Source organism: Callithrix jacchus, chromosome 7 (genome assembly GCF_049354715.1).
Source record: "Callithrix jacchus isolate 240 chromosome 7, calJac240_pri, whole genome shotgun sequence".
In the NCBI taxonomy this organism is placed as follows: domain Eukaryota; kingdom Metazoa; phylum Chordata; class Mammalia; order Primates; family Cebidae; genus Callithrix; species Callithrix jacchus.
Window position 1 is genome coordinate 2,881,257 of NC_133508.1, and position 24,869 is coordinate 2,906,125.

The 24,869-nt window shown below is 43.0% G+C and overlaps 2 protein-coding genes across 53 annotated transcripts in view; one reads left to right on the top strand and one right to left on the bottom strand.

The window, feature by feature from the left end:
• The window catches only part of LOC144576862 (uncharacterized), a 139,754-nt gene extending 119,650 nt beyond the window's left edge, over positions 1-20,104 (top strand). For all 3 annotated transcript variants that reach the window (XM_078329323.1, XM_078329321.1, XM_078329322.1), the window contains one exon: positions 1-20,104. This exon is cut by the window's left edge. The gene's annotated coding sequence lies outside the window, so the exon portion shown is untranslated.
• CELF2 (CUGBP Elav-like family member 2) overlaps positions 1-24,869 on the bottom strand; it is an 859,904-nt gene that overhangs the window by 95,601 nt on the left and 739,434 nt on the right. For all 50 annotated transcript variants that reach the window (XM_078329300.1, XM_078329290.1, XM_078329286.1 and 47 more), the window contains one exon: positions 20,829-20,911. In XM_078329300.1, the coding sequence (XP_078185426.1) occupies positions 20,829-20,911 (83 nt within the window). The remainder of the gene's footprint in view (positions 1-20,828; positions 20,912-24,869) is intronic.

Genomic DNA, 24,869 nt, shown 5'->3' on the forward strand with positions numbered 1-24,869 from the left:
ATTATCTCAGTAGGAGGTACTGTCGTTTCTGTGTTTAGCAATGTTATTGTGAACAGGAAATTTCTTTGAGAATATTTCAGTTCTTCCCTCTATGTCACTGTACCTTTGTGTCCTAAGAAGCAACGAATCCAGTCAGTTGAGCTCCCAAAATAAACGCAAAGCAAAACTAGTTTTAATTAAAAGTTTATACCTATGTTTGCCTAGAATCCTCTGCTTAGAGCTGTATGTTTTAATCACAAAAAACTGAAGGGTATAAAACAATTTTGAAAATGGAGATAAATGGAAAGATTCAACGTAAGAAGAGCCTTGCAGGATTATTGTGTTGATGACTGTACTATGACAGCTACAATTATGACAAAAGACCATAAGAATTGTGTGTGACATTTGGAAGATCACAATCACTACTGCTTAATGAGCTCCAATTAACAGAAAGGTAACAATTTTCCCTTATCATTAAGTGGGAAGTATACTAACACCCTTTTTAGCCATGACTCCTTTCTGACTCGTGGAACTGCTTCTGAAATCAATGATGGGTGCGCCAACACTCCTTCCTCCACATGTTCTCCAGACCTTACCGAGACACTGAATGAGACAAGCTGCCTAACTGGACCATGCAAAATACACGCTGAAATGATAATGCCTGACCTGGCCATTGAAGGCGACTCAAGGCGTGATTTAATGACCTGGTAGTTTACTGACATTTCCGATCCTAGATTCTATCAGGTTGGTGCGAAAGTGATTGCAGTTTTTACCATTACTTTCAATAATATATGCCAACAAACAGCTTTCTCTCATAGTTTGAGAGAAACAAGTCTGGTTTAATAACAAATCATCCTTGTGACATCTGTCTTTGCCCGGGACGCTGCCTGTGGCCTCAGTGCCCTCTCCTGCACCAGCTGTGGTCAGGTGGGGCTCACTGACTCAGTTCTCAACACCCTGTGAACTGAGATACACAAAGCCCTAAAAGCCAGTGAGTGGCTGACCCCCAAGCCTCCCTGGTAACCCTCATCCTGGGTGCATATGCCCCAGTGCCCATTTTCTCCTTGGGGACCTGGTACATGTGCTGGCCTCAAATTGGGAAAAAGTCTCCTCACCTGGATCTTCTGAGTCTCCTGGCAGGGCATGGCTCTGTTAGCGCTGATCTCTTACCCTGCCTCCCAGGATGATCTACTCAGACTCTTTCAGCTACACCCCTGCCTCACCCCATAGGAAATGACCTGAATCTGTACCCCACTGAAAACTTGAGAAGCTAGACAGAGACCACTGCTTTCGGAGCATCAGCTCCGGGATGGGGGCAGCTACTCCAGCTTCTCAGACATCTCACCTGACATTTTGGCGTGGCTCTAAATTTGCTTAATTTTCTACCCCTTGAAATTCTCAGTTTCTCTCTCTACCAAATTTCTTTTCCTTCTCGTAGACTTTTCTATTTCCATGGCCACAGCCCTAGTGAGGTTTTCCTTCCTGCTCATCTGGATCCCTGAAACAGACTCCTCACCAGTTCTGGTCATTGTCTTCCATCTTCTACACTATTGCCTTTTTAATCTGTCTAAAACTCAGGTCTAGAAATATTTCTCCCCCACTCAAAAACTTTTACTTACCTGCCAGATTAACTTCCAGCTCCTTGGCCTGTATTTCAGGGAATTCCAGGCTTTGCCCGCAAGCTCCCCTGTCAGGCCTATTTCGCATTATTGTATCACACACTCTTCTAGTCGAATCAGGCAACCCCCTATTCCATGAACTTCGGCTGTGCGTTTATCCACACAACTGCACAATGACCCTTCTCATGCACGTACACACGTATTTCCTTTGCCGATATCTAACTGTTGTATATTTATTATAGAGTAACATCTACACTTCAAGTTAGGTTAATGTGAAATTGCTGTTTTTGTAGCTTTTTTTTTTTAAAAAATGGGTTAATAGTGACCATTTCATATGGTTAAACGTTATATACTACATGGCAATGAAACTACATTCTCTTCAGATAACTCATAAAAGGTCCAAAAAGTTTAATTTATTTACACTCTTTCTTTTTCAGGTTTTGGACAGGTTCCTAGCAATTCATCTGCAGTATTTACTAGTTTCGATTTAACTTAAACACTGACTTGGCTTAAAAAAACACGATGCTCTAAACCAGCCACAGAATTGACGAGTGCTTTGAGTACAACGTAAGGCAACCTCCGTCCACTCCGAGCAGCTTCACTGCTCTGTTCATGTGACTGATGCTTATCCAGTCATCTCTAGTTTCCTTTGAACTTTAAGACAATCTAAAGCCACCAAAAATACCCCTCTAACAAGCAAATCTTTAAAATCTCTGGTTCAAAACTAACTTGGAATATTTAAGCCGACTGTATTTTATCTTGAACCTTCTGACAGGTCACAGGCGTTTTGTGAAATCGATAAAAGTGCTACTGAATTTCGTACTCTAACGATCCTCCCCAAGCTGGGTTGTGAGTCCCGAGTTTTCTGAGTTGCTCTGCCAGCCACGTTTATTAATTAGTGTCTAACATTTCCACCTCTCTGCAAGTTGCAACCTCTCATAAAAAATGCATGATTTGATTGGTTTAGGAATGACAACTTCATTTACAACAGACAAATAAATACCATACCTCACTTGGCATTCCTTTTCATTTATTTTACTACCTCCGTGGCCTCTGGGAGTTGTACTGAGTGAATGAAAATAGATAACTAGAGTAATTTTCCTTTCTTAATCATGTTTAAGCAAAAATGATTAAATATCTGTTTTTTTTTTCTTTTAAACAAATGAGGCTGCCCCCTGCCCCCAAAATCCCCTCCTAAAAATAAATGGCAACCCCTTAAGGGCTATTTCATATTACCCATGTTTAGAAATGCAAATCCATTAAACATCTGGGCAAGACATCAGATACGTTTTTCAGCAGCGGCATTTATTCATCGCATCTTCTACAGCAGCACTAACTTTGGTTGCTATTTTGCTAAAGAAAGAGCTCGCCTCCAGTGCTGCTCATTCTTCATGAGTTTAATTTCACTGTGTCACTTTGGTTTCTACCTTCCACTCTCATGTATGAGCTTGGGAAATTACTTGTTGGTAGAGCTTAGAGAAATTATGACTAAGGTTCAATTGATCTATAAATATGCTTATCCTGAAGCTCAATCTTTTAAAGACTAAATTCAAGTCTCAGGCCTTCAGATATGCTGCATGTAGCCGAAATTTAAATAGCAAAGTAAATGTGGATGAGGAATGTGTGAGACAAGCACGTGGGAGGGATTTTATGTTAAGGAGTGAAGCGAGAACCCTTTATTGACAGCACTGGACCTGTGGCGACACAGCTTCTACTTTCATAATTTCTAACAACTCTGGACATGTGGCATTTAATGGGGACTTGGGAAGCTTGGGTCTTAATGTTTGCTTTCTAGTGGAAACAACATCACAGAATCATAAGGTTTGGGTTTGAATGCCGACTCTGCCCATTGCAAGTATGTTAGTCAAGTCACTTGACCTTGTTAAAACTTGGTAAACTTATGTTTGAAGCAGGGATCTTAACAGAAAACTCATTCCATGACTGTGAGGACTGAATCAGAAAATATATATGAAAGCACACAGTAAACTGTAAAGTGCTGTACGATTGTCAACTCCCTTCTTCATTCACTTAAGGATTCTAATTACAGTAAAAAGTGCTTTTTTTCCCTCTGCACAGGTTCTTATCTCTACTGTTTCTTGTGTGTGGAGAACACACCTACCTGACGGAAAGGACTGTGAGGGGGGAATGAAGGGATCAAGACCTCCTTCCCACCTCCCATCCCCGCCCGCCGGTGTGTGAAATAACTCAAATTTCTTTAGTTGAAGGAGTGTCTATGAATAAAAGCTATTCTTGAGAGTTCGTCTATTCAACAAACATTTGTCGAACACCATCTATGGTATGAGGCATTAAGTCAGGTTCTGACAATGTTCCCTCTCAAGGTGTTTGGAGCTCAGAATGCAGTGGCTGAGATGCCAGCAATGGTGGGGAATGAAGAATAGTAGGTGACACGATACATTTAAGCACGTGACACAGATTACAATGAAGCAGTATTCACTTCGACCTTCCCAGGGTAAGACACTGAATGTGTGTGTGCTATCGCACAGCTGGGATACAGTGTATGAGCAAAAGTGGCCCAGAAGCTGAAGAAAAAGGAAGGGGCTGAGTACAGAGTGTGGATCTCACCTTTTAGACTCGGCAGTCACTTTTAATTTTTCAGACACAAGATGCGGCAATGTTCATATATGCCTGTGTGTGTAGGGGGGTGATGTACAACTCCCATATACCCACCTCTCCCATTCTGCAAAGCATCTAGAAGACTGGCAACCATGGTGACTACAGGGATAACCTCCTAAATCTCATCCCTGCTGTGCCTTCATTACCCCTGATGACAACTGGTAAGTCCCAACCTGACGAAGAGGGAGGAATTCTAGAGGTGCCATTAAGGTAGCATCCCGGATATCTTCACTGTTGGAAATCGGGGGCAGAAAGTTCAGGTACAGGAAGAGGAGATGAGGAAGATGATTTCTTGCTTTTGGCCTCGGTGGGTCTACCAATTCACTTAAGATGGGCAATACAGGAAGAAGACCTTGCTAATAGTAATTTTAGTACTGGAATTTCCTGTAGACCATTTGAATGGATCTGTTCAATAGCAGATACTGGATATCTAAGTTTGGGGCTTAGCAGAGAAGTCTGATTTTCAGATAAACATTTGGCAGGCAGCAGCCAATGCGGGTAGCGAAAGCCTAGAGAAGGAATCACTGGGACCTAAAGAAATCAGGGGTTTGAGAAGAAAGTGGTGAAAACAGAACCCAGGGCACGTCACCGTTTAAAGGGCAGTGACTGATCACACCCTTTGCTTGCAATCTCTAAAAAGTTCCTGTAACTTAGGAGAAAGTGTCCATTTCTCCTGCATGTGTGAAGGCACATGGCTTACGGTGTTTCTCTTTTTCCCTCAGCTTTGCTCCAATCCCACATTCTGAGTTGGAGGCCTGACCCAATCTGCCCTTTCAAAAAGCAGTGTTGGGCTTGGCCAGCTGGTATATTTACTCTTTCATTACTCAGAATTTTACTGAATTCTATGGTAGGTTTTCTTTTCTAGTAAAGCTTTCTAATGTACACTGGATATGTTTAATAGCCACGTTACAATGAAACTTAAAGAGTGTGCCATGTTTAGAGAACAGAGTCAAGATAAAATGCCTATGAACATATCTAAGGAGTCCAAACTATAGCATCTGTTAAGCAAATGCTGTCAAGAGGCTGAAGGTCATGATTAAACAAGACCCTAGGGTGCTGCTGTGGGAACTGGACAGCTGGCACAATTGATTTTGACAACCTCCAACCATATATGCAGCATGCTCTGCCATTTTTCTTCTCCCATCCATGAATGTGGGCTATCTCCTATAAAGCAAATTATGTAAAAATATAGCACAGTGTGTCCTTAAAATTAGTACCATGCACTTGGCCAACAACGACAAGGCACATCTCAGGAGGAGCTTTAAAGATCACCCCAAGAGCTGAAGATATTTCACTGCTCTTTCCCTTCTTCCAAGACATATGCGATTTTACCATTAGTCAACTGCACTGAGTCCAGAGCTCATTTTTACTAATAAGTGGATGTAGTGGCTGTGACCACTTGGTCCTGTGGCTGTGTGAGTTACTCACTTCTTACTCTATTATTTTTTCTCCCTAAGACCAAGGGGGAAGAAGACTCCACTAATCTGACTCAGAGACACAGTTATCACTGATGAGAAAACAATGAGGCTTATGCATCTCCAAAAATGTGGCACTGAGAGATAGCAGCTCTTTTTTAGCCCCAATTGTATTAATTCAGCTCTAATCAGATACTGAAATATAGAAACGAGTAGAGGAATGTGAGAATGAAAGATATCAACCATATACAAACTAAGTAGACAGGATTTTTTTTCCCCGAAGAGTTAATCATTTGGTTGCAATAAGCAAAACAGACACAATGTGTGTGCTTCTGTAAGTTCTGCAGAAAGCCTGGACGTTTTTGTCTTCTAGCTGACATACTCCTCCCGGATCCCCTCCTCTGCTCAGGGCTGACACACCATCAAGGTGGTATGATGCCCTAGCTTGTCTCCTCCTCTGGTATGTGTTCTCCCTTGCCTTGCCCCACTCTGCTTCCTGTTCTACAAGGATCCTCTCATCACTTTCTTATTTGGTCGACCAACTGCAGCTCACTCTTTGATGCTGCTCTAACAAGCAGCAGCTGCGGACTGAGGCAAAAGCGCTGACCACGGTTAGTTCTGGCTTTACGCCACAACAAATGATTTTGTCCTTACAGACTACAACCCAGGATGTTTGTTGTACCTACCATAACTAGGAATAACCCACAATGTGAAAAACTTCTCCAGACCCACAGAAATGAAAAACAAGAACTCAGAACTTGATCAAGGGGAAATCTTACACTATTCAGGGCAGATGACATTCTTTGTAAGCCTCCCAAATTGCAAATACATACATAGACACAGCATCCCTCATTATGCGATAGCATATTCCACTCTAGCATTCATGTGTTAGTTAAATTTTCTTTGTCAGCACAAGTCTCTCAAGCTGTGGATATCAAGAGAAAAAGGATAATAAATGCTTTGCTTTCCTGGTAAGGAATTTCAAGTCCGTGAATGATGAAACAGCAAGACTCTACACTCCTATGGTTTCTGGAAGGTGGAAATAAACTGCTGAATATTACAGATTAACTCTTTGTGGCAGAAAATTGCTCCTTATGCTTTACAATTAGCTTATTCTGGCCAGAAAAACTGTGCTTAAAATAGCAGCATTTCCATTCATCCCCTTATGGTCTGACACATATTAATTCTATGTAAGTCCCATTCAGAGATTTCCCAGCAGAATTTAGAGGATGGTTGGGAGGGAAAAATCCAGTTGCCCATCCAAGGATGCTAGAAAACCCTGGACGCCCTCACATTGCCATTTACTTTCTCACCTCCTGTCCTGCAGCGTCAGGCTGCTCCATGCCACCCTAACTTCAGAATGTCTGAAAGGTAACAGGGAGGGTGGCAGCCTCCCCAGAGGATCTCTCTTGACTTTGGTACTCAGATGAGGGAACACAGCAACCCAGCACTTGGAAGCAGTGTGCAAGCACACAGACACAGGGCTGCCCTCCAGTGCCCTGTGAGGGACTCCCAGGGAAACAGCATCGGGGAGGCCTGGTTCTACATAACAACACTTCTCAAACTTCTCTCTGTACCCATGTCACCCAGGAGTTAGTGTTTTCAATTTAAAAACATTTTTAAATTTTATTTTTTTCCAGTGTGCTGTTCTGATACACAGATGCACTGTGAAATGATGTTGGCGATCAAGTTAGTTAGCTGTCGCCTCACATGATTATTTTTGTGTGAACGTGTAAGACCCAGGAATCTAGTTTAAATGCAGGTCTGGGGATGGGGCCTCCACGACTGCATTTCTGACACTTTCTCAGATGATGTCACTGCTACTTCAGAAGCAAAACTCTAGTGTACCTGTCAAAGATGATCAGCAGCTCAGTGTGTGTGCCTGTACATCTAGATGGAAGCAGGAGGAGGAAACAAGTTATGTCACCACCACCTAACCCTTGGGGTCAGTGATGATTAATTCTCTTAACAGGGGTCCTAAAATTTGCCTGCACACTGGAATCATTTGGGGAGCTTTAAATATACTAGGCTGGGCATGGTGGCTCACACCTGTAATCCAGCACTTTGGGAGGCTGAGGTAGGTGGTCCACTTGAGGTTAGGAGCTCAAGAATAGCCTGGCCAACATGGCAAAACCCCATCTCTGCTAAAAATACAAAAATTAGCTGGGCGTGGTGGCACGTGCCTGTAATCCCAGCTACTTGGGAGGCTGAGGCAGGAGAATTGTGCGAACCTGGGAGGCGGAGGCTGCAGTGAGCTGAGATTGCACCACTGCACTCCAGCCAACAGAGCAACAGAGAGCAAGACTCTGTCTCAAAAACCACCACCACCACCACCACCAAACAAACAAACAAACAAAAAAACTGATGCCAGACTCTTATCCCAAGTGAGTCTGATTTGACTGTGGTGTGGCCCAGGCACACAGTTTTAAAAGCTCCCAAGGGAACTCTACTACTGTACAGCGGAAGCTGAGAGTCAGTGCCCTAGTTTTACATTACATGCAAATGGACTTGAATACTAACGACTGCTTTCCTTTGTCTTCATCAGTTCTTTATAAATTCATCTACTCCACCTATCGTTTTAGGTAAATGGCCAAGAAGAATGTTATTATTAGGTTTCTGGGTCTTTCTCAGAGAACAGAAATGAGAAAAGGAAACACCAAATTCAATAGCCTCACGTCATAGAGTGAAATGTTACGAACAGATTGGCAATTTGGATTCTGGATTTCTGATTCTTTAAGATGACATGTTTGGCATAACCTTGCAGAGAAATCACGGGGGCGCAGTTTGCTGAAAAGAGCAATAGGCTCGAGGTTAGGAGATGTGATCTGCACTCACCCCAGCACTGATGGGCGCGACCTTCAGCGTGTCACCTGTCATCCTGCCTTTCTTTTTTTTTTGAGACAGAGTTTCGCTCTTGTTACCCAGGCTGGAGTGCAATGGCACGATCTCGGCTCACCGCAACCTTCGCCTCCTGGGTTCAAGCAATTCTCCCGCCTCAGCCTCCCGAGTAACTGGGACTACAGGCGCGCACGACCATGCCCAGATAATTTTTTTTGTATTTTTAGTAGAGATGGGGTTTCACCGTGTTGGCCAGGATGGTCTCGATCTCTTGACCTCGTGATCCACCCGCCTCGGCCTCCCAAAGTGCTGGGATTACAGGCTTGAGCCACTGCGCCTGGCCATCCCGCCTTTCTGGGCTTCAGTTTCCTCATCCATCAAGTGAGGAGCTGGGACAGGACATGCTTCTATGGTCTGAGATCTACGTTTCCATACGGCCTACCTTCCTGCACAGGTTCTTTCTTCCTCTGTTGACCCACATAACATTCAAAGAAACACAAGCCAACTGAAATCAGCTACAGGATTTCCTGGGCTTTGGACTCTCAAGTATTTCCAAACTGATGATACTTAGTTTTCCTTAATGACCTACAGAGTTTTTAAAATCTAGGTCACTGACTTAGGAGTGATTTAGGTTAACTCAGTGACTGAGATTCTCTAATAAATGATAAAATGGTACTTCCAAGGTTTTTTTTGGCGGCGGGGGGATGTGGGTGGGGTTGTAATTATAGTTAGTGCCTCTGTGAGCTGCAGAAGACACCAAAGATCAAAATCAAGGCTACTGCTCCAGCACCTAAATGATATCTTAGAAATATTAGTACATCGTAAGTCAGATATGAGCAATGTGAAGAAGACAGGATGGGGTCAGCTTCAATTAACTGACATGTCTCTTTCATATCATACTTGTATCTAGTTAAAGTAGGTAAATTATTACCCATAAAAGATACGCATTGATTTATCATTAGAGAAATTTTCTCTAAGATGTGCAGCCACTTTAACTATCTTTGAACGTACAAGAATAGACTTCTAGTTGAAAAAGCAACCAGGTTAGGAAAAAAATGACTATCTTATTATTTTATTATTTACATGAGATCAAGTATATACTAAGTTCTTGGCATAGTTCCAAGGACAGAGTAAACACTCAGTACATGTTAACTGTCACAACTACTTTTAATGCTTGAGCGTTTCGTGTATTTGATTAAAATTATTTGAATTCTGAAAGCCACTGACATATCCATTATGTAGACAAAACATGTATAAGCCAAAATATGCCAGAAATATCCTGAAGTTCTGTGACTAGTGTTCTGACATTTACCTAGCATATAACATACACGCAAGGACAGCAATTCATTTTCTCTTTCCTAATCCCTGTGACTTCTTGACTCCGCTGAGCCCCATACGCTACTTAAATGTGAAACGCCTGCACAGTGTCCTGGCATGTATTTAAATCCACGCTTTTCTTAGGAAACGATGATACTGCGTATCTGCTGGCAAGTACACAGAGTGCGGAACGTCACAGATTAAAATATGCCCGGTGACCCACAGTCACCCGGTCAAGCCTCCAGGAGAGGAGATGAGTCTGTAGGAGCCGACGCTTTGCTCTCACTTGGTACCTCATCGCTGACACATGACAGTGTAGCAGAAACAATCAGCCTAAAGATGGCAGACAGCTACCTCTAACCTCAGCTGCCAGTGGCCACCATGACATCATTAGCTCTGACTGCTGTAACTAAGATAGAGGCAGAGGTGGCTTGAGCTTCTGCCTCATAATACATCTATCACTTAGATTCCAGCAGAATCTAACAGCAGAAACCACAGTGAGATGCCAAGACAGACCCAGCTGAAAACTGGCCCTAATGTCCTGGCCAGGGCTCAGCCTTTGATCCTAACCAGCCTCCGTCTTGATGATGAACTGGGAGGGCAGGGACATCCAAGCTTCTGGCACTCGTGATCACTTCATAAAGAGCGCCCCTGCCACCTGTCCTCCCTGCCCTTGACTTTGCCGTGACAGGGACAGTAGCAGCTGCTGTCTCATGGGGCCATGTTCATCCTGCTGCAGCATCTGGGGCATGGGCTGCCTGGTCCTGCCTCTTCGTGCCCTGGTTTGTGGTGGTGAGTCTGGCCCTTTGTCAGCAGCAGCAGATTCAGCAGCTTAGATGGTTACGCAGACTTCACTGCTGGGACAATCATTTCCTCGTTAATAATACAACAGGGTAGAACAGTCACTTTCTACAGGCCTCCAGGAGTTTTCAGGGCAGCAGGGTGGAATGATGGCAGGCAGGCTGAGGTTTCTGTTTGTCTCACAACCTCAGCCCCTCGTCCTGCAGCCTAATGCTTGGGGTTGTAGGGAAGAGTCCTGCTCACTCTTCTAGGGTGAGTCTCCATACTCTGCCCTTCCTCTGTCTGTGGACCATGGAAGCAGAGCAATGGCAAGGACAGCTGGATGGAGATGGGCATTAAAATGCAGATTGTGGATTGGGACTGAAGGCCTGTGGATGCAGATAAAGAAATGCACCCTAATAACATGAATGTCAATGAGATGATGCCAGTAAAGCTACAGCCCTCTGAAGAAAGACGGTGCATTTATAATCACTTCGCAAAGCAGTTCCTCTTACAGTAATGACTGTCTTTCATCTACTGCTTCCCCTTAGAAAGCTCTGTTTTAGTAACATGCTCCAAAGTTTCTAGCAAACACCTTGCCTCACTCACTGAGTGTTTTTCAGGATCTCTGCCTATGCAGGAAACATAGTTTCCTGTTTTGGGCAGAGCTGCAGCCAGGTGCCCTGAGGCTCCTGCTGTGGCAGGACCAGCTCGTGTGTGTGTGTGTGTGTGTGTGTGTGTGTGTGTGTGTGTGTTTGTGTGTGTGTGTGTGTGGCCACTGATGGCCCAGGTGACTTCTAGGTTCACACCGCTACACCCTGTCAGCAGGTCCACTCCATGTGACACAGCCAGAACTGTCATGGCCCTGCTGTTCCACATCCATGATGAGCTGCAGTAGTAGGGCAGGGCTAAGAATGCAAATTTATCTTGTGTCAGCGCCAAAGGGGCAAATGTGGTCCTTCTGAGACCCTCCACCTGCCAGCAGGAACCGGGACCGGCAAGCTGGCACCCAACACACAGCAGAATGCAAAGTTCCTTGGCTCAGAGTCCAGACACGCTGATTCTACTCAACTGCCTGTAAACTCAGGGGCTAGCTGTGTGACCTCAGACAAGTTACCGATCTTGAATTTCAGCTTGTCACTACAACACGGTATGCATCCAGTGTCCTGTGGAGTTGTGAAAATTTAACAATAGCCATGGAGCCTCCCCAAGGGAACCCATGCAGAGGAGCTTCTTTCGTTTGGTGATTTTTCCTGTTCTGCTGTGCTGGCTTCTTGAGCCACACCCCTTCTGCCCCACAATGCAGCCAGCACACCTAAATCCCCACCATGAGGCCAACCCACGGGAGTCCTAGCAACTACAACTTTTTTTTTTGAGACAGAGTCTTGCTCTGTCACTGGGTTGGAGTGCAGTGGCGCAATCTCAGCTCACTGCAACCTCCGCCGCCTGGGTTCAAGGGATTCTCCTGCCTCAGCCTCCAGAGTAGCTGTGAGGCACCTGCCACCATGCCCAGCTAATTTTTGTATTTTTAGTAAGGACAGGGTTTCAACACGCTGGCCAGGATGGTCTCGATCTCTTGACCTCATGATCCACCTGCCTTGTCCTCCCAAAGTGCTGGGATTACAGGCGTGAGCCACCGCACGCAGCCCATGACTTCTAATTCCAGGTCCATCATTGCTTTGCTAGGGGAGGTCACAGAAGCTAACCTCTGGCACTTCAGAGATGTCCTCAGCATAACAAGGTGAACGCTATTGATACACCACCTGAAATATTTTTAGAAAGGATAACGAATAAACAACCCTATAAAGCCATTTACAAACAAAGATGAGTCACTTATCCATGTTAGCCAGGACAGGAATCAAATAGATAAAAAAAAATTCCACCAATAATCCTGAAACCTCATTAGGTTAAACACCCTTTCTTGTCAAACCAAGGCTATAAACAAGGATATAAACTGACTTGTTCGACTCCATTCCCTTTCCCTCTACTTTCTCTGCTCCCCAGTGGAAAAATTACGACTGCTCAACTCCCTGTCAGTTCTCAATCAGAGAAGAAAGCAGATGCCCAGAGAATCTCAAAGTGGACAGACGAAGCTTGAATAATCCAGATTTCTCTACATAAAGCACTGTAAAATGACCAACCCATCATAGAACCAAGTCAAGTCACAGTATAGAGTTTTCTATTAAATAGAAGATGACCACAGACAAAAAAAAAAAAAAAAGTTTTGCAAGACAGGAAAGAGTCACTCAGTTGACACATGTTGTTTTGCAGATCAAGTACAGAAAGCATTTCAAGCATTTTTAAGGCTGGAGGAGGAGTGGAGGGCAGCATGAATGTGTGTTTTGACTGCCAACAGGAAGCAGTGAAAGGCAGGAACGATGAGGAGCATGTAAGAGAGCCTCTGTCACAGCATCACTTCCTGCGACCGCCATACACGCTGTTTACTGTTTATCCTTTCATCTCCATGGTGGGTGGGCAGTGAGAGCTGTGAGGATATGGCCCTGAAATATTCCTTCATTATCAAACCAACTTCAACAGCTTATATCACAATACTAAAGAGATTTCCCAGGCACCTGTATGCTATGACTATGGCTGAAATGAGCAGAGGGACAGAGGAAGCTTCTAATCTGCCCCCCCCACCCCCCTTTAAGTATCCAGTACACTTCCCTGCACTAACCATCCAGGGCCCTGACTCCCTCTGATCCTGGCCTCGGCTCCCCCAAGCTCAGCCATCCTCTATTTCCTAGCATGTGGGGGAAGAACCTTGGTGTTCCTGGGACAAGTCTTCTCCACACCTACCCACGTCACATACTTTTTGTGTGTCATAAAGTTCCAGGCTCTGAACTCACCAGCCCACTTCACCTGGACATTGCCTCCCAAGTTACACCCAGCTCATGTCAACGATTCCAGATCTGTCCAGCACACTATGATGAGTTCTTACAGAAACCCTATATGCTAATGACAGAATTTGGACAATTTTATATGCATATTTCAAATTTTTCCTTTCATCATTTGATTATCATAACTCACTCCTTCCTTTGCAATTCCATCCAGTCCTTTAATCAAATTCATGGATCCCCGCCTCCCCCACAATCTTCTTTTGAAATCCTATCAACCTTTCGGGAACTAAGGTCTACATAAGTGAACTGCATATTCCCAGGTTCATCTTGTGCTGTCATAGAGAAATGATTATCTCCGAAATGTAACGATGGCTTCATTTTGCCACTGTACCATCCCACCATCCCCTCCAAGATAATAATGAGATACAGTATCCCTCAAGCAATGGCGCAAAGCACTTCTGCAAACCTGATCAGGCACCAGTACCAAGGCATTCACATACTCTCTCTCTCAGAAGCCCCGGCAACAGTCCTACTAATTAGGGATAGAGCTGAGACCATGCGGTTTGCAAACTAGGCGGTAATGCCTTCCATCGACTTCTGCAGCCGAACACGCTGTGGCTACTCCCTGCTGTAATCCTGTGCTAGCATTTTCAACTTTGCACCACTGAGGAATTCTCATAAACTCTCTCTCATGCAATTCCTTGTATTGAGTAGGTCATGTTTTAAAAGTAACTGTTTTTAAATTTTTAATTAAAGCCATATATAAATAACTGCCCATCAACATTACTGATTCAATGGACTGCCAGCCAAAAGCAAAACAACCTGCTATTCAGGTAGTGTATAAAACTTTACGGCAGGTGAAATAGACGACTTGTAATGGCCTTTTATTAAGTATTAAAATATACTTTCCCATCTCCCTGGGGCTTGGGCCTGCAGACTGGAACTCACTGCGCCCAGAATTTCCTTCCATCCTCCAACTTCCTCTCCTGGGTCTATACTAGTGAGCTGGGAGCCATCCTGATAACCCCTGGCTGAGCCCAACTTGGGGCTGTGTCTGTACTTTAAACCTACGCCTTTCGTATTGCTGTGACTCCTGTAGTGGGAAGGGGCTCCTAGACCTCCAAGGACTCCTCCAGAGCTCCCCCTACTCTGCATCAGAGTCCTTAAAAACTCATCTCCAAGAGAAACACAGTCCTTATTTAGTCTGTCTGGCTTTTATTTGTATGAGATCTGAGTGTTGTATGAAAACACAGAGGGCAGGGAAATGGCTCCCATAGGCAGTCCGGTGAGGCCAAATTTGTCAGCCCAGGCCAAATTCTGCAAATGTAAATCTGAAGCACGTGCACCAAATGGATGTCCTGACTGACACATTCCACAGAATACACGTGTGGAATACCTGAGTGTTCCACACAGGTTTGTAGGTGGGGTACTCCACAAGGAGAGTTCACACCTACACCAATGATGAGGTAGACAGAGCACCTTTGAGGAATGTTTACTCAGGGCTCAGGAAGCTCCTCAAGCAGTACCCTGCTCACCTCCCCACTGTGAAGACGGTGGGAGGCAGGGCTCACCATCACTGCACCCTCTCCAACTCGTACCATGAACCTGCCGCGATCCAGACTCAAAGCACCTACAAACGAATTGTAATTATGCCAAGGAACTGAGATCACCGATGAAGCCTAAAATAATAAAGTTCACCACAAAGCACTGGAGACCATGTCGGCTGCACAGACAAGGGACTTGAAGCTCTATGTTTCTGCAGTTATCTGGACTGGACTGACATCCCCATGTGTACATGTGGAACGTGTGTTTGTAGACATACACATAAATACACAGATCCCTGCCTATGAAACCATCTGTATCACTAAATACACACACATGTCATGACATGTATCTACATTATTTTAGAACATGTGAAATATTTTTAGGCAGAATTATCTTTTTTCAGAAAACTGTATTCCTTTGGAAATATTTCATTTACTAAACACGTACCACATGTAGGCATGGTGGCAGGTTCTGTGTTTCGGTGATTCGGTTACAAAGGGCATGGCTGCTACTGCAGTACCCTGGTATCTAGAATATTGCCTGGCCAACGGTAAACGTTCAATACGTGGTTGCTGAATAAAGAAATGAATCCATGCTCTGTGTGCCCCACATGGCACAAGACTTTGAGGACTCAAACCTGTTCATACAGAGAGATGGGTGTTTTTCCCATAATAATTTTAAATCAAAGTCATCTGAGAAAAAATACTCAAATCGGATGGTTTCGGCAGAAATTTCCCTGACACACGAGATCCGGTTTGAGAGATTTTATGGCAAAAATGAAGATGATGATGACAATGATAAAACGATAATCACGGCTCAGAGAACAAAGGCATTAATATCTATCAGTAAGTAGGAGAGGAGGTTCAAAGAAAATGAACACCCAAAATGCATTCAAACGGGCAAATGGAGTTTGCCCCCGTGAGAGTCGAGCTTTTTTGCTGCAGAGGGTAACAAACCACAGCACTCCACTATGAAGTAACACAGGGGCCAATTCTATGGAGTGAAGCCTGCCTGGGAGGAAGGTGCCTACCCACACGGGTCTATTATCTCTTCCAGGGCAGGCCAGGAAGGGGCCCATTCACTCCACCTGGGTGAACATACTTGTCCCAAGAGGCCATTTCCCTTCCTGCCTCTTCCCATTGGATCAGGCTCATTGGTTTTTCTACCCCAGATCTCCCGCAGTCCTTGCTCACCTTGCATGGGTTATCGTAAAACATCTTTTGGTATGCTGCTAAAATGGAGCACTCTAAACAAATGTTCTCTTAGGGCAATAACTCCTTAATATAAACTGCATTTAATAAAACTGGTGGTGATTCGAAAAAGAAATGGGTAAGGCACATTCAGAGAAGATGTCTGGAAGAAATTTGCAATTAATATTTTACAAGACATTTAGATTCCACAGTTTCCTCCTTGCTGTTAAAATTTAAGAGCTTTTTCAAAACTGTATTCCTGTTATTACATTCTTAATTAAATTAATTTATACAGTGAATGCTCTAATGATACTGCTGTGGATTTCAATCCAAAAGCCTTATTACTAGAGACAATATGTGTTAAGACCTTGAAAAAAAAATGACACCCAGCACAGTGCTGACACCAGCACAACGATATTTGGCCCTGACATCTGATTACTGAAGGGATCTTGGTAGTTTTTGAGTACCTCAATTAAGGTCTTATTTTAGTTTTTTTTTTTTTTTTTTGAGAAGGAGTTTTGCTCTTGTTGACAGGGCTAGGGTGCAATGGTAAGATCTTCGCTCACCACAACCTCCATCTCCCAGGTTCGAGCGATTCTCCTGCCTCAGCCTCCTGCGTAGCTGAGATTACAGGCATGCACCACTATGTTTGGCTAATTTTGTATTTTGAGTAGAAGTGGGGTTTCTCCATGTTGATCAGGCTGGCCTTGAACTCCTGACCTCACATGATCCACCTACCTCGGCCTCCCAAAATGCTGGGATTACAGGTGTGAGCCACTGAGCACGGCCTACTTTATCTTTTAATTAAACGAGGTCAACAAAAACAAAATGAAACTCACGCAAGGTGCCTTGAAAATTTCCCTCCAGAAAACACAATGGCAGGTAATGACATTTCTACTGAGTAAACTACCAGTTAGGTTGTGCCTACATAAAACCCTCAATAAGGGATGCTGTCTTCAAGCCCAAGTTGACACATATCAAAGTGGAGGCAACCAAAATTAGTTCAAAAACACTAATGGCCCAGCAGTGGGAAAAGTCAGCCTAACAAGGCACCAAACCCAACGGCTTACCGGGTAGCCCCGTCTGTGCAGATTCACTCACAATAGTATCCTCAGGCTGTAATGGCTCTACCTACTAGGGATCTCAAGGATGTGTCTGTGTGGTGGAATGGGTATTCTGTCTGTAGCAGAAAAGCATGAAATACAAACCATGTAAGTATTAATTACCTCTCTACTGTCCACCCTTCCAGCTAGATTAGCTAGAAGCCCCCTTAGGCTCGATCCCTGCTACCTCCTGCCAATATCTAGCTTAGAGCTAGGCACATTGTAGACACTCCATGATCATGTGGGATTCATCTCATGAAATGTCAGTAACTAATAAGGCACTGTACCTAAAATTTCATCTGTTGCTTAAGCATCAAGCAACCGCTTCTAGTGAAGAAACATGATCAAACCAAGGGAATGACTCCCAGACTCTCATCCCTTGCTCTGTGCCAAGCTGTTGAGTTTGCTTTCTTTACAACTGCCATTGTATTTGTAGGATTTATGTTGAGAATTTCAGAGGACGCAAGAAATAGTGTCTTCCTTCGCTACCCAGTAAGAGTCAGGTTTGAGAAACGTGTCTTCGATGATTTCACCCTGCTCAGTAAGGGCCCTGATCCTGCAACTCAATGTGGTAGTCCTTCCCCCATCCCCATGTAAAGGGTTTCTAAAATTCCTTCACAACACATAAAGGAGGGTGCTTTTAAATCACAATCTTAGAGCAGCTACTTTCGACGGCACAACGGACCGTCCTACCAGCTTGTTTCTGTGTCCTAACTAACCAAGTTCTTTGTTTCCCTCAAGAAAGAAAGATGGTGCCTACAGAGGAAAGCAAACTCGAATCATCAATCAAGCTTGGCTGCATAATAAAAGTTCCTCAGGAAACAAAATATCAACTGCAAAAGAAAATTACATAGAAAAAAACCCCAGCATTATCTGATCTTGTTTTACATGGAAAGTTTTGGACACTTTAGCAAAAAGGCAAGTGACTTTTTAATGGATTTTATCCACAGGAAAATGATTACAACCAGAAAAGCTTTAAAGTGTCAGCTGCCGATGCATTTTTTTCTTTATCCCTTTTATTTTTATTCAGAAAGAAATTGAAGGCATATGGTAAAGTGCATCATTAATTTCTTATTAATTTCATAATATGAAGGCAGCCAGTTAAAATAGTAGCGTACAACTTTAAATTACTGAACTCACTTGGTATTTAATGAGAGATTTAGCACAGCAGGGTCTCTGTTAAATTAAGTTGTGCCTTCACATCACAGTGGGAAAACAGGTGTATATTGGTTTAGAATTATGGAAATGTTGACTAATTCCAAGGCTTGTAATCAAACAGCAAGGCACCCCGTAATATTTTTTCCGAGAATATGCATTAATGTTTTGTATCTGGTCCCTTCTTTCTGTCCAGCAAAGGCTCACACAGCTAAAAGGCAACGACTTTCATGTTCTTCCCATAGCTGTTAAGGGTAATGTTCACCGGATGAAGCTCTACATAAACGCAAGATGGGAAACTCTATCCTCATTTGCCATATTGGAAATGGCAAATGGAGCGAGTGTGTGCACTGGAAAGGCTATCAGCCTCACAAATCAAATCTGACTTTTCAAATTTTCCTTCAACCTGCCTCAAGTAATTGGGCATATGAAACTAGATAAGGAGAAAACCAAAAATAATCCACCGACCATCTTTTCCAACTCCCAAATTACTGTCCTTGACAGTGGGTCTCTAATGCAGACTTTTTAGGAAGAAAGCAAATAACACAGGTACAACTTTCTAAAAACATAAAACATGTTGTTTTCTAAGAGTCAGTGTAAGATAACCCAAACAGAAGTATATTCATAAGTCACTTTTATGCATTTCAACATGCCCCATTCATCATATACACTCCTGGCTTCTTGAGAGCACCGTTGACTATGAAGATCACATGCTAGGAGCTGGGCTTAGTAGAGGGATAAATATAAATTCACCAAGCTTTGCATTCATTTAAAGTACGATGTGACTTGGCGTCAAACTACACTATACCTTAAATACTAAACAAACAACAGTTCATGTCTCAAGTAATTTTAACAAACACACCTAGAAGGGATTGTGCATGCTAATTACTGAAAAAGCATATCTTTGTAAAAGAAGAAAAACAAAGTGGTCTCTGGGTTTGATTAGGAGTCTGGGAAATAAAAAGGATTTTCTTCTATTGTTGGCTGAGTCAGTAAATATTTGCCTTGGTTCTTTCATTCTATAATGTGACCGAACACTGCAATCTCCCAGAATCTGTGTTAAAAAGTGATTTTACATGAAGACTGCAGAGGAAATAATACTGTTTTTTTTAAAGTCACTGAGCAAAGCACTTAGACTCAATAAAAGCAGCTTTACTAAGAACCATGAAGCAGTTGCAGAGAGAAGCAGTGGAACTGGGAGGGACCACTGTGGGACCACACACTGGCTTTACTGAAACTTCTATTCTTTGATTTCCTCACATACAATGGGGAATACCAAGTGGCATGATTCAAGATCAAGGTTCATAATTTATGACTTCTGGGTGATTAAGAAGCTAATGTTTTGAAAATCTTTTGTTGAGCTTCTTGTCACTATAATCTTGTATTCTGAATGAGTCTGGGATGAATCATACAAATGCTATCTTTTCTTGGGGTTTGGGGGGGTTTCAATGGTTATATGTGCATGTGTGAATATGTATATACACACAGATGTTTGTGTATGTGTTCAGAGACAAATAAATGACACAAAGGTAGAACTTTACCCTGAAAACATTAGGAACATTATCTTATCTTTGTTCTGATCAAACCAGGTTTCAATAAAGTCATTATCCTGGCACTGGTTACCACAGGTTTTTCGTTATAACAAATGTAAGTCATTATGATATTGAATGAACTCATCACTGACATTTGGGTCAATGGGGAAAACATCCAAACAGCATCAGGAAATTGGTAATAGCAAGAAGTACATAAAAGTGCCACAAAATACTTTAGTAAAAATGTATTCTGGTGTTCCTACATGCAACATCAGTTCCCGTCTGATGAACTGTTCCAAGGATCAAATATTACTGGGAAGGAAACGGGAAAAAAAAGGTAAGCTTTTTATTTCCTGGCCTGTATCAACATGAGGCCACAAATTGGGCATTAAAACATTGACTTTGTTAACCACCATTGACTGTTTAGAAACCATTAGGAGGCTTAATATTATGGCTGTACAGGGTACATTTTGTCCTTTCAAAAGAAAATCTAAAGACAAAATTTGAAAAGGAGCTCCTGGTGAATAAAAGCTTTTTCTTTTCCATTTGCTTCTCTTGTGTGTGTTAGTTTTTTTTTCCCCCCCTTTTAAAATCTTAGCCCACCCAATACTCTTTGGCAGCAGCAGCTGCCCAGTGGGGTCAGTCTGATTTTCTAACCAGGGGACACAGTATTTGAAAATGCTTCCCATCAGTGTTCATGCCAGTGCTCCTTTATGGGCTGGCCAGCTGGTGTGGCTGCTGCGGGGAACCGGGGGGTCAGCACACACTCCTCAAAAGACCAAAGCCATTTTTGGCACTAAGAGCCCGTAACTAGAACCTTCAGTTGAAAGGACCATTTTCGAGCAATAAAGTGATTCTGACACAAAAGTAAAGCGACTCACCCCAGGTAAAGTTTTAATATTGTGCAGCGCGTTCTGGGCCTCAAGTGCAGCTTTTCTTGTATAAAATGTTACGAAACAACAACCTACAGAGAGAAATGAAAAGGTTTTAGAAATTTCTGTGAATGCTTTGCTTAGATATAATGGAGACTGTGGCGAACAAATGATCTACTTAAAGGATGCACAGTTTAAAAATAATAAAGCATATGAGAACAGCAATAACATCTCAAGCATTTACACAGTGCCTTTTCATCCCAAATCATATTTATTAGCTTTACCCACTTTGGAGATCAATTCCTGACTCCGTGCCTCACCTCTCTGGAACACAGCTATTCAGAAAGGACGGTGGGAGGTGCTGGTGGAATGGGTGAGGTGTGCATGGGACCTGCATTATACCAGCTACATGAAGAGAAGTATTTCATCACAACAGCAGCAGCACAAGCTTACATTAATTGTAACTTTCTTAAAAGGTATCTCCAGAACATCACACTTTTGAAAGACTTCCAACCCTCACAGGTTCAAACAACTGTATTATAAGCTTCTTAAAAGCTGGGCTAGTGCCTTCTTCCTTATCTCCACCACAGTACATGATGCAAAATTCTGTACATATCACCCTCAATACTTGTTTGCCAATATGGAAGACTGTATTTTAAGTAGTTTAGAAATTAATCTACAGTACAGATGGGTATATGCCCACACAGATGTCAGTGGACTATGGCCCGCGCATTACATAGGCTGCAGGATACAAACTGGCACCGTGTTGATTTGTCCTTTTCAAGAGCCTATGGGAGTTCCCAGCCCTTCGGGGCAGGCCAGCATGTATCTTTTTCCCAACCAACCTCCTCCACCAAAGAGTTGTATGGAAATCCTAGGCCATTCTTTCTGGGTCCTGGAGGAGGGTTTGCACCTTCTTCAACTTGTAGATAAAGATAAAATATGGGCTAACAATTTGTTCATCGGTATGCAGTTTCTCAGCATTAGTTTGGGAAAAGGATAGCACAAAAAATTCTGCAATTAAAGGAATAAAGATGCTAACCTTTGATCTGGGCTGTCTTTGGTAAGTGGCTGGAGAAAAAAGTCGAGGGAAGTATTCACCAAGACTAGATATTTTATCTTGACTTTACTAAAGGAACGTAATATATGGAGCCATACAAGCTTTCAGAGGTTCTCCCATGCCAGGGGGAAAATAAACTATAATCTCATTCATGTAGGATTCTTAAAGACATCTCCCAGATTCTTCCTCATTTGGAACCTTGTCATTTTACACTGGGTTTAGTTAAAGTCTACTGACAGTCAATACATATAATCCTTTACCTTTTGGACAAGGTAGACTATGACCATAGCATCTTGGCATTTGAAAAACTCCATGTGCCCAAGGATCAGAAACTCTTCAAATATACCACTTGAATGATGAAGGGAATTGAACATTATGACATTTCTTCAAAAAATCGCAGCTGAAGAGACTGGCCATTTTCACAGGTGTCTTACTTCAGCTATTTTGAGTTCTGTGACCAGAACCCACTTGGCCCTGCTTCTTGATGGTAGATTTTTTACTGAACTCATCAACTTCACTAGTGAGTTCAGCTTCATTGGTGTGATGTAAGCCCCAGACAAGCCATAGGAATTGCTTCCTATCAGGGAATATTCACTAGTGAGTTCAGCTTCACTGGTGTGATATAAGCCCCGGACAAACCATAGGAATTGCTTCCTATCAGGGAATACTTTCCAACAGAAAACTAACATCACAGCTTCCGGTAGCCATTTTTATAAGAAAAATACCAACCATGTCTCATTAGGCTTGGTATAGAAAGACAGGACAAGCCTTACTAAATGCTTCCAGCAAACACAGTCTCAGTAAGTTCCCCTTTCCCTGTCCTGGGCTTATGGGGTTAGCTTCCGGATAAGGAAGCAATGGGGAAGTTGTGAATTACCACCTTAGTTCATAATCACAGTTTCAAAAAAAAAAGAAAGAAAGAAAAACAAAACAGAAAGCACAATATTATACTTTCAAGCAGGTAACTTTTGGGGATGAGATGTTTAAAAAAAGATTTAGGAATGGAACAGTTTACGGGCTGAACAAAAGGAAATTATGAAAGAGTAAGTTCAGGAGATGCAAAACCGACACCAGTTTGGCCATGCTGGAGCCAAGAATGAAGAGTTTAGGTTGGCCTGGAAGAACAGCGTTATGACAAGGAAAATGCAAATAGACAATAGAGTACTGAACAACGCTAAGAGAAAAGCAACACAGAACAATGCTGATGTAAACCGAGAACTGTGTGCACTTCTGTGTGAGCCAGCTGTGGAGAGCTCTGACCCACACACAGTAGTCTCAGGGATAAAGGGAGTGCTGCTGCCTTAGACACGCAAGCAAAATCCCTGCCATGTCCTGCTGCCTGAGAATCCACCAGGACGGTGAGTCCATCTGCTATTTATACATTAAAATACTATCCTTGAGGAAGGAGACATTTAACTGTTCCTGGTTATTACACCTTAGTGTGATTTTAGCTACTTTAAAGTGTCTTCCTCTTGAACAAAGTTCTTAGCGAAAAGAAGGTGGGTGGTTTTTGTTTTTCAGAAAGGGAGAGACTGAAGCTTTATCTGAGCCTGTTGGGATGGCAGGTGAACAGGACAAAGGAAGGATGAAAGGAGTCTAACATATAGAAGAGGAGATGGGAAGATCCCCAGGATCTCAAATGCTTCCCAGTTTCATCCAAGGTCCACTCTGCCTTTGCAACTAGTAAGGTGGAGTCAGTGACTTACCACTACAGATCCTCTTCCAACTATGCATAGCTCTAAAGTGTTTCAGTTCAAAGTGTATACTCATCTAAACAAATACTCTTTAAGATCATGCAGGGAGAAGCTCTACTTCCAGTGTGACACATAGGAGCATCTCTAGGTAACACTGCTAATATGCCTTGCTGGTCATCTGCCTGACCCAAGAGCTCAGCCCCAGCACAGCTCCACAGGTGCTGTGTTTTGGCAGGGAAGACCAGCCTTTTTGCAAATTCCAGAATGGGATGGGATCTCATCTCCAGGTGGGCACAACTCCTTGCTACAGTCCACGGCTTGATAAGCCCAGCCCAGTCTGGATTTCCACCCCCATTCACAGCCTCAGCGGGGTACCCTTGTGTAATGAGCAAGTAACACAAATGTGGGGTCCTGGGCAGACAAGAAGACTGGGAATATTAACCCCCAGATTCTTTTTTTTTTTTCCCACATTTAGTTCCTGAATGAGTTACAGGGGGGAATATCTTGCTTCCTCAGTACCTTAGTTACTTTAGTTTCATCATTTAAAAAGTTATTTATTTTTGAGACAGGATGTCACTCTGTTGCCCTGGCTGGAGTGCAGTGGTATGATATAGCTCACTGCAGCCTTGAACTCCTTGGCTCAAACAGTTCTCCTGCTCCTTCCCTGAGTACCTGGGACTTACAGGTATATGCTACCATGCCTGACTAGTTTTTAAATATTTTGTAGAGATGGGGGACCATGTTGCCCAGGCTGGTCTTGAACCCCTGGCCTCAAGTGGTCCTCCCACCTTGGCCTTGCAAAGCCCTCAGATTATAGGCATAAGCTACTATGCCCAGCCTAGTCTCATCAGAAAGTAAAAACCAGGTTGCCTAATATCCCCCTAAAACTACATGGATATACAGCCAAAGGGCTTCATTCAGGACCAAAAAAGAAAAAGGGTCAAAGCATTCTTAACTTCTATTAGGCTAAAGAAGTCTTACGCTTCGTTCGGCATGCATAACGGTTCATTTAACAAGTACAGTGTTTGGTTAAGTTATGTTAAAATTTTCAGGACGAATACTTCCAAATTGAAATAGTCAGCTGATATGCAGCAATTAGTGTTTCTCCCCAACAGGACTTCAGTTCGTGCCTTTCCAGATACTGGAATGTCAAACACATTCTCGAAAGAAGACTTTCTATGAGTCTTCTCCTAGCTAACAACCACAGTCTTTTCATCCACCTATCACTTAATATGCTCCCATAAAACTTTAGGTTCACTGACCTGCAGACAGTATTTCAACAAAGAGAGAAATATC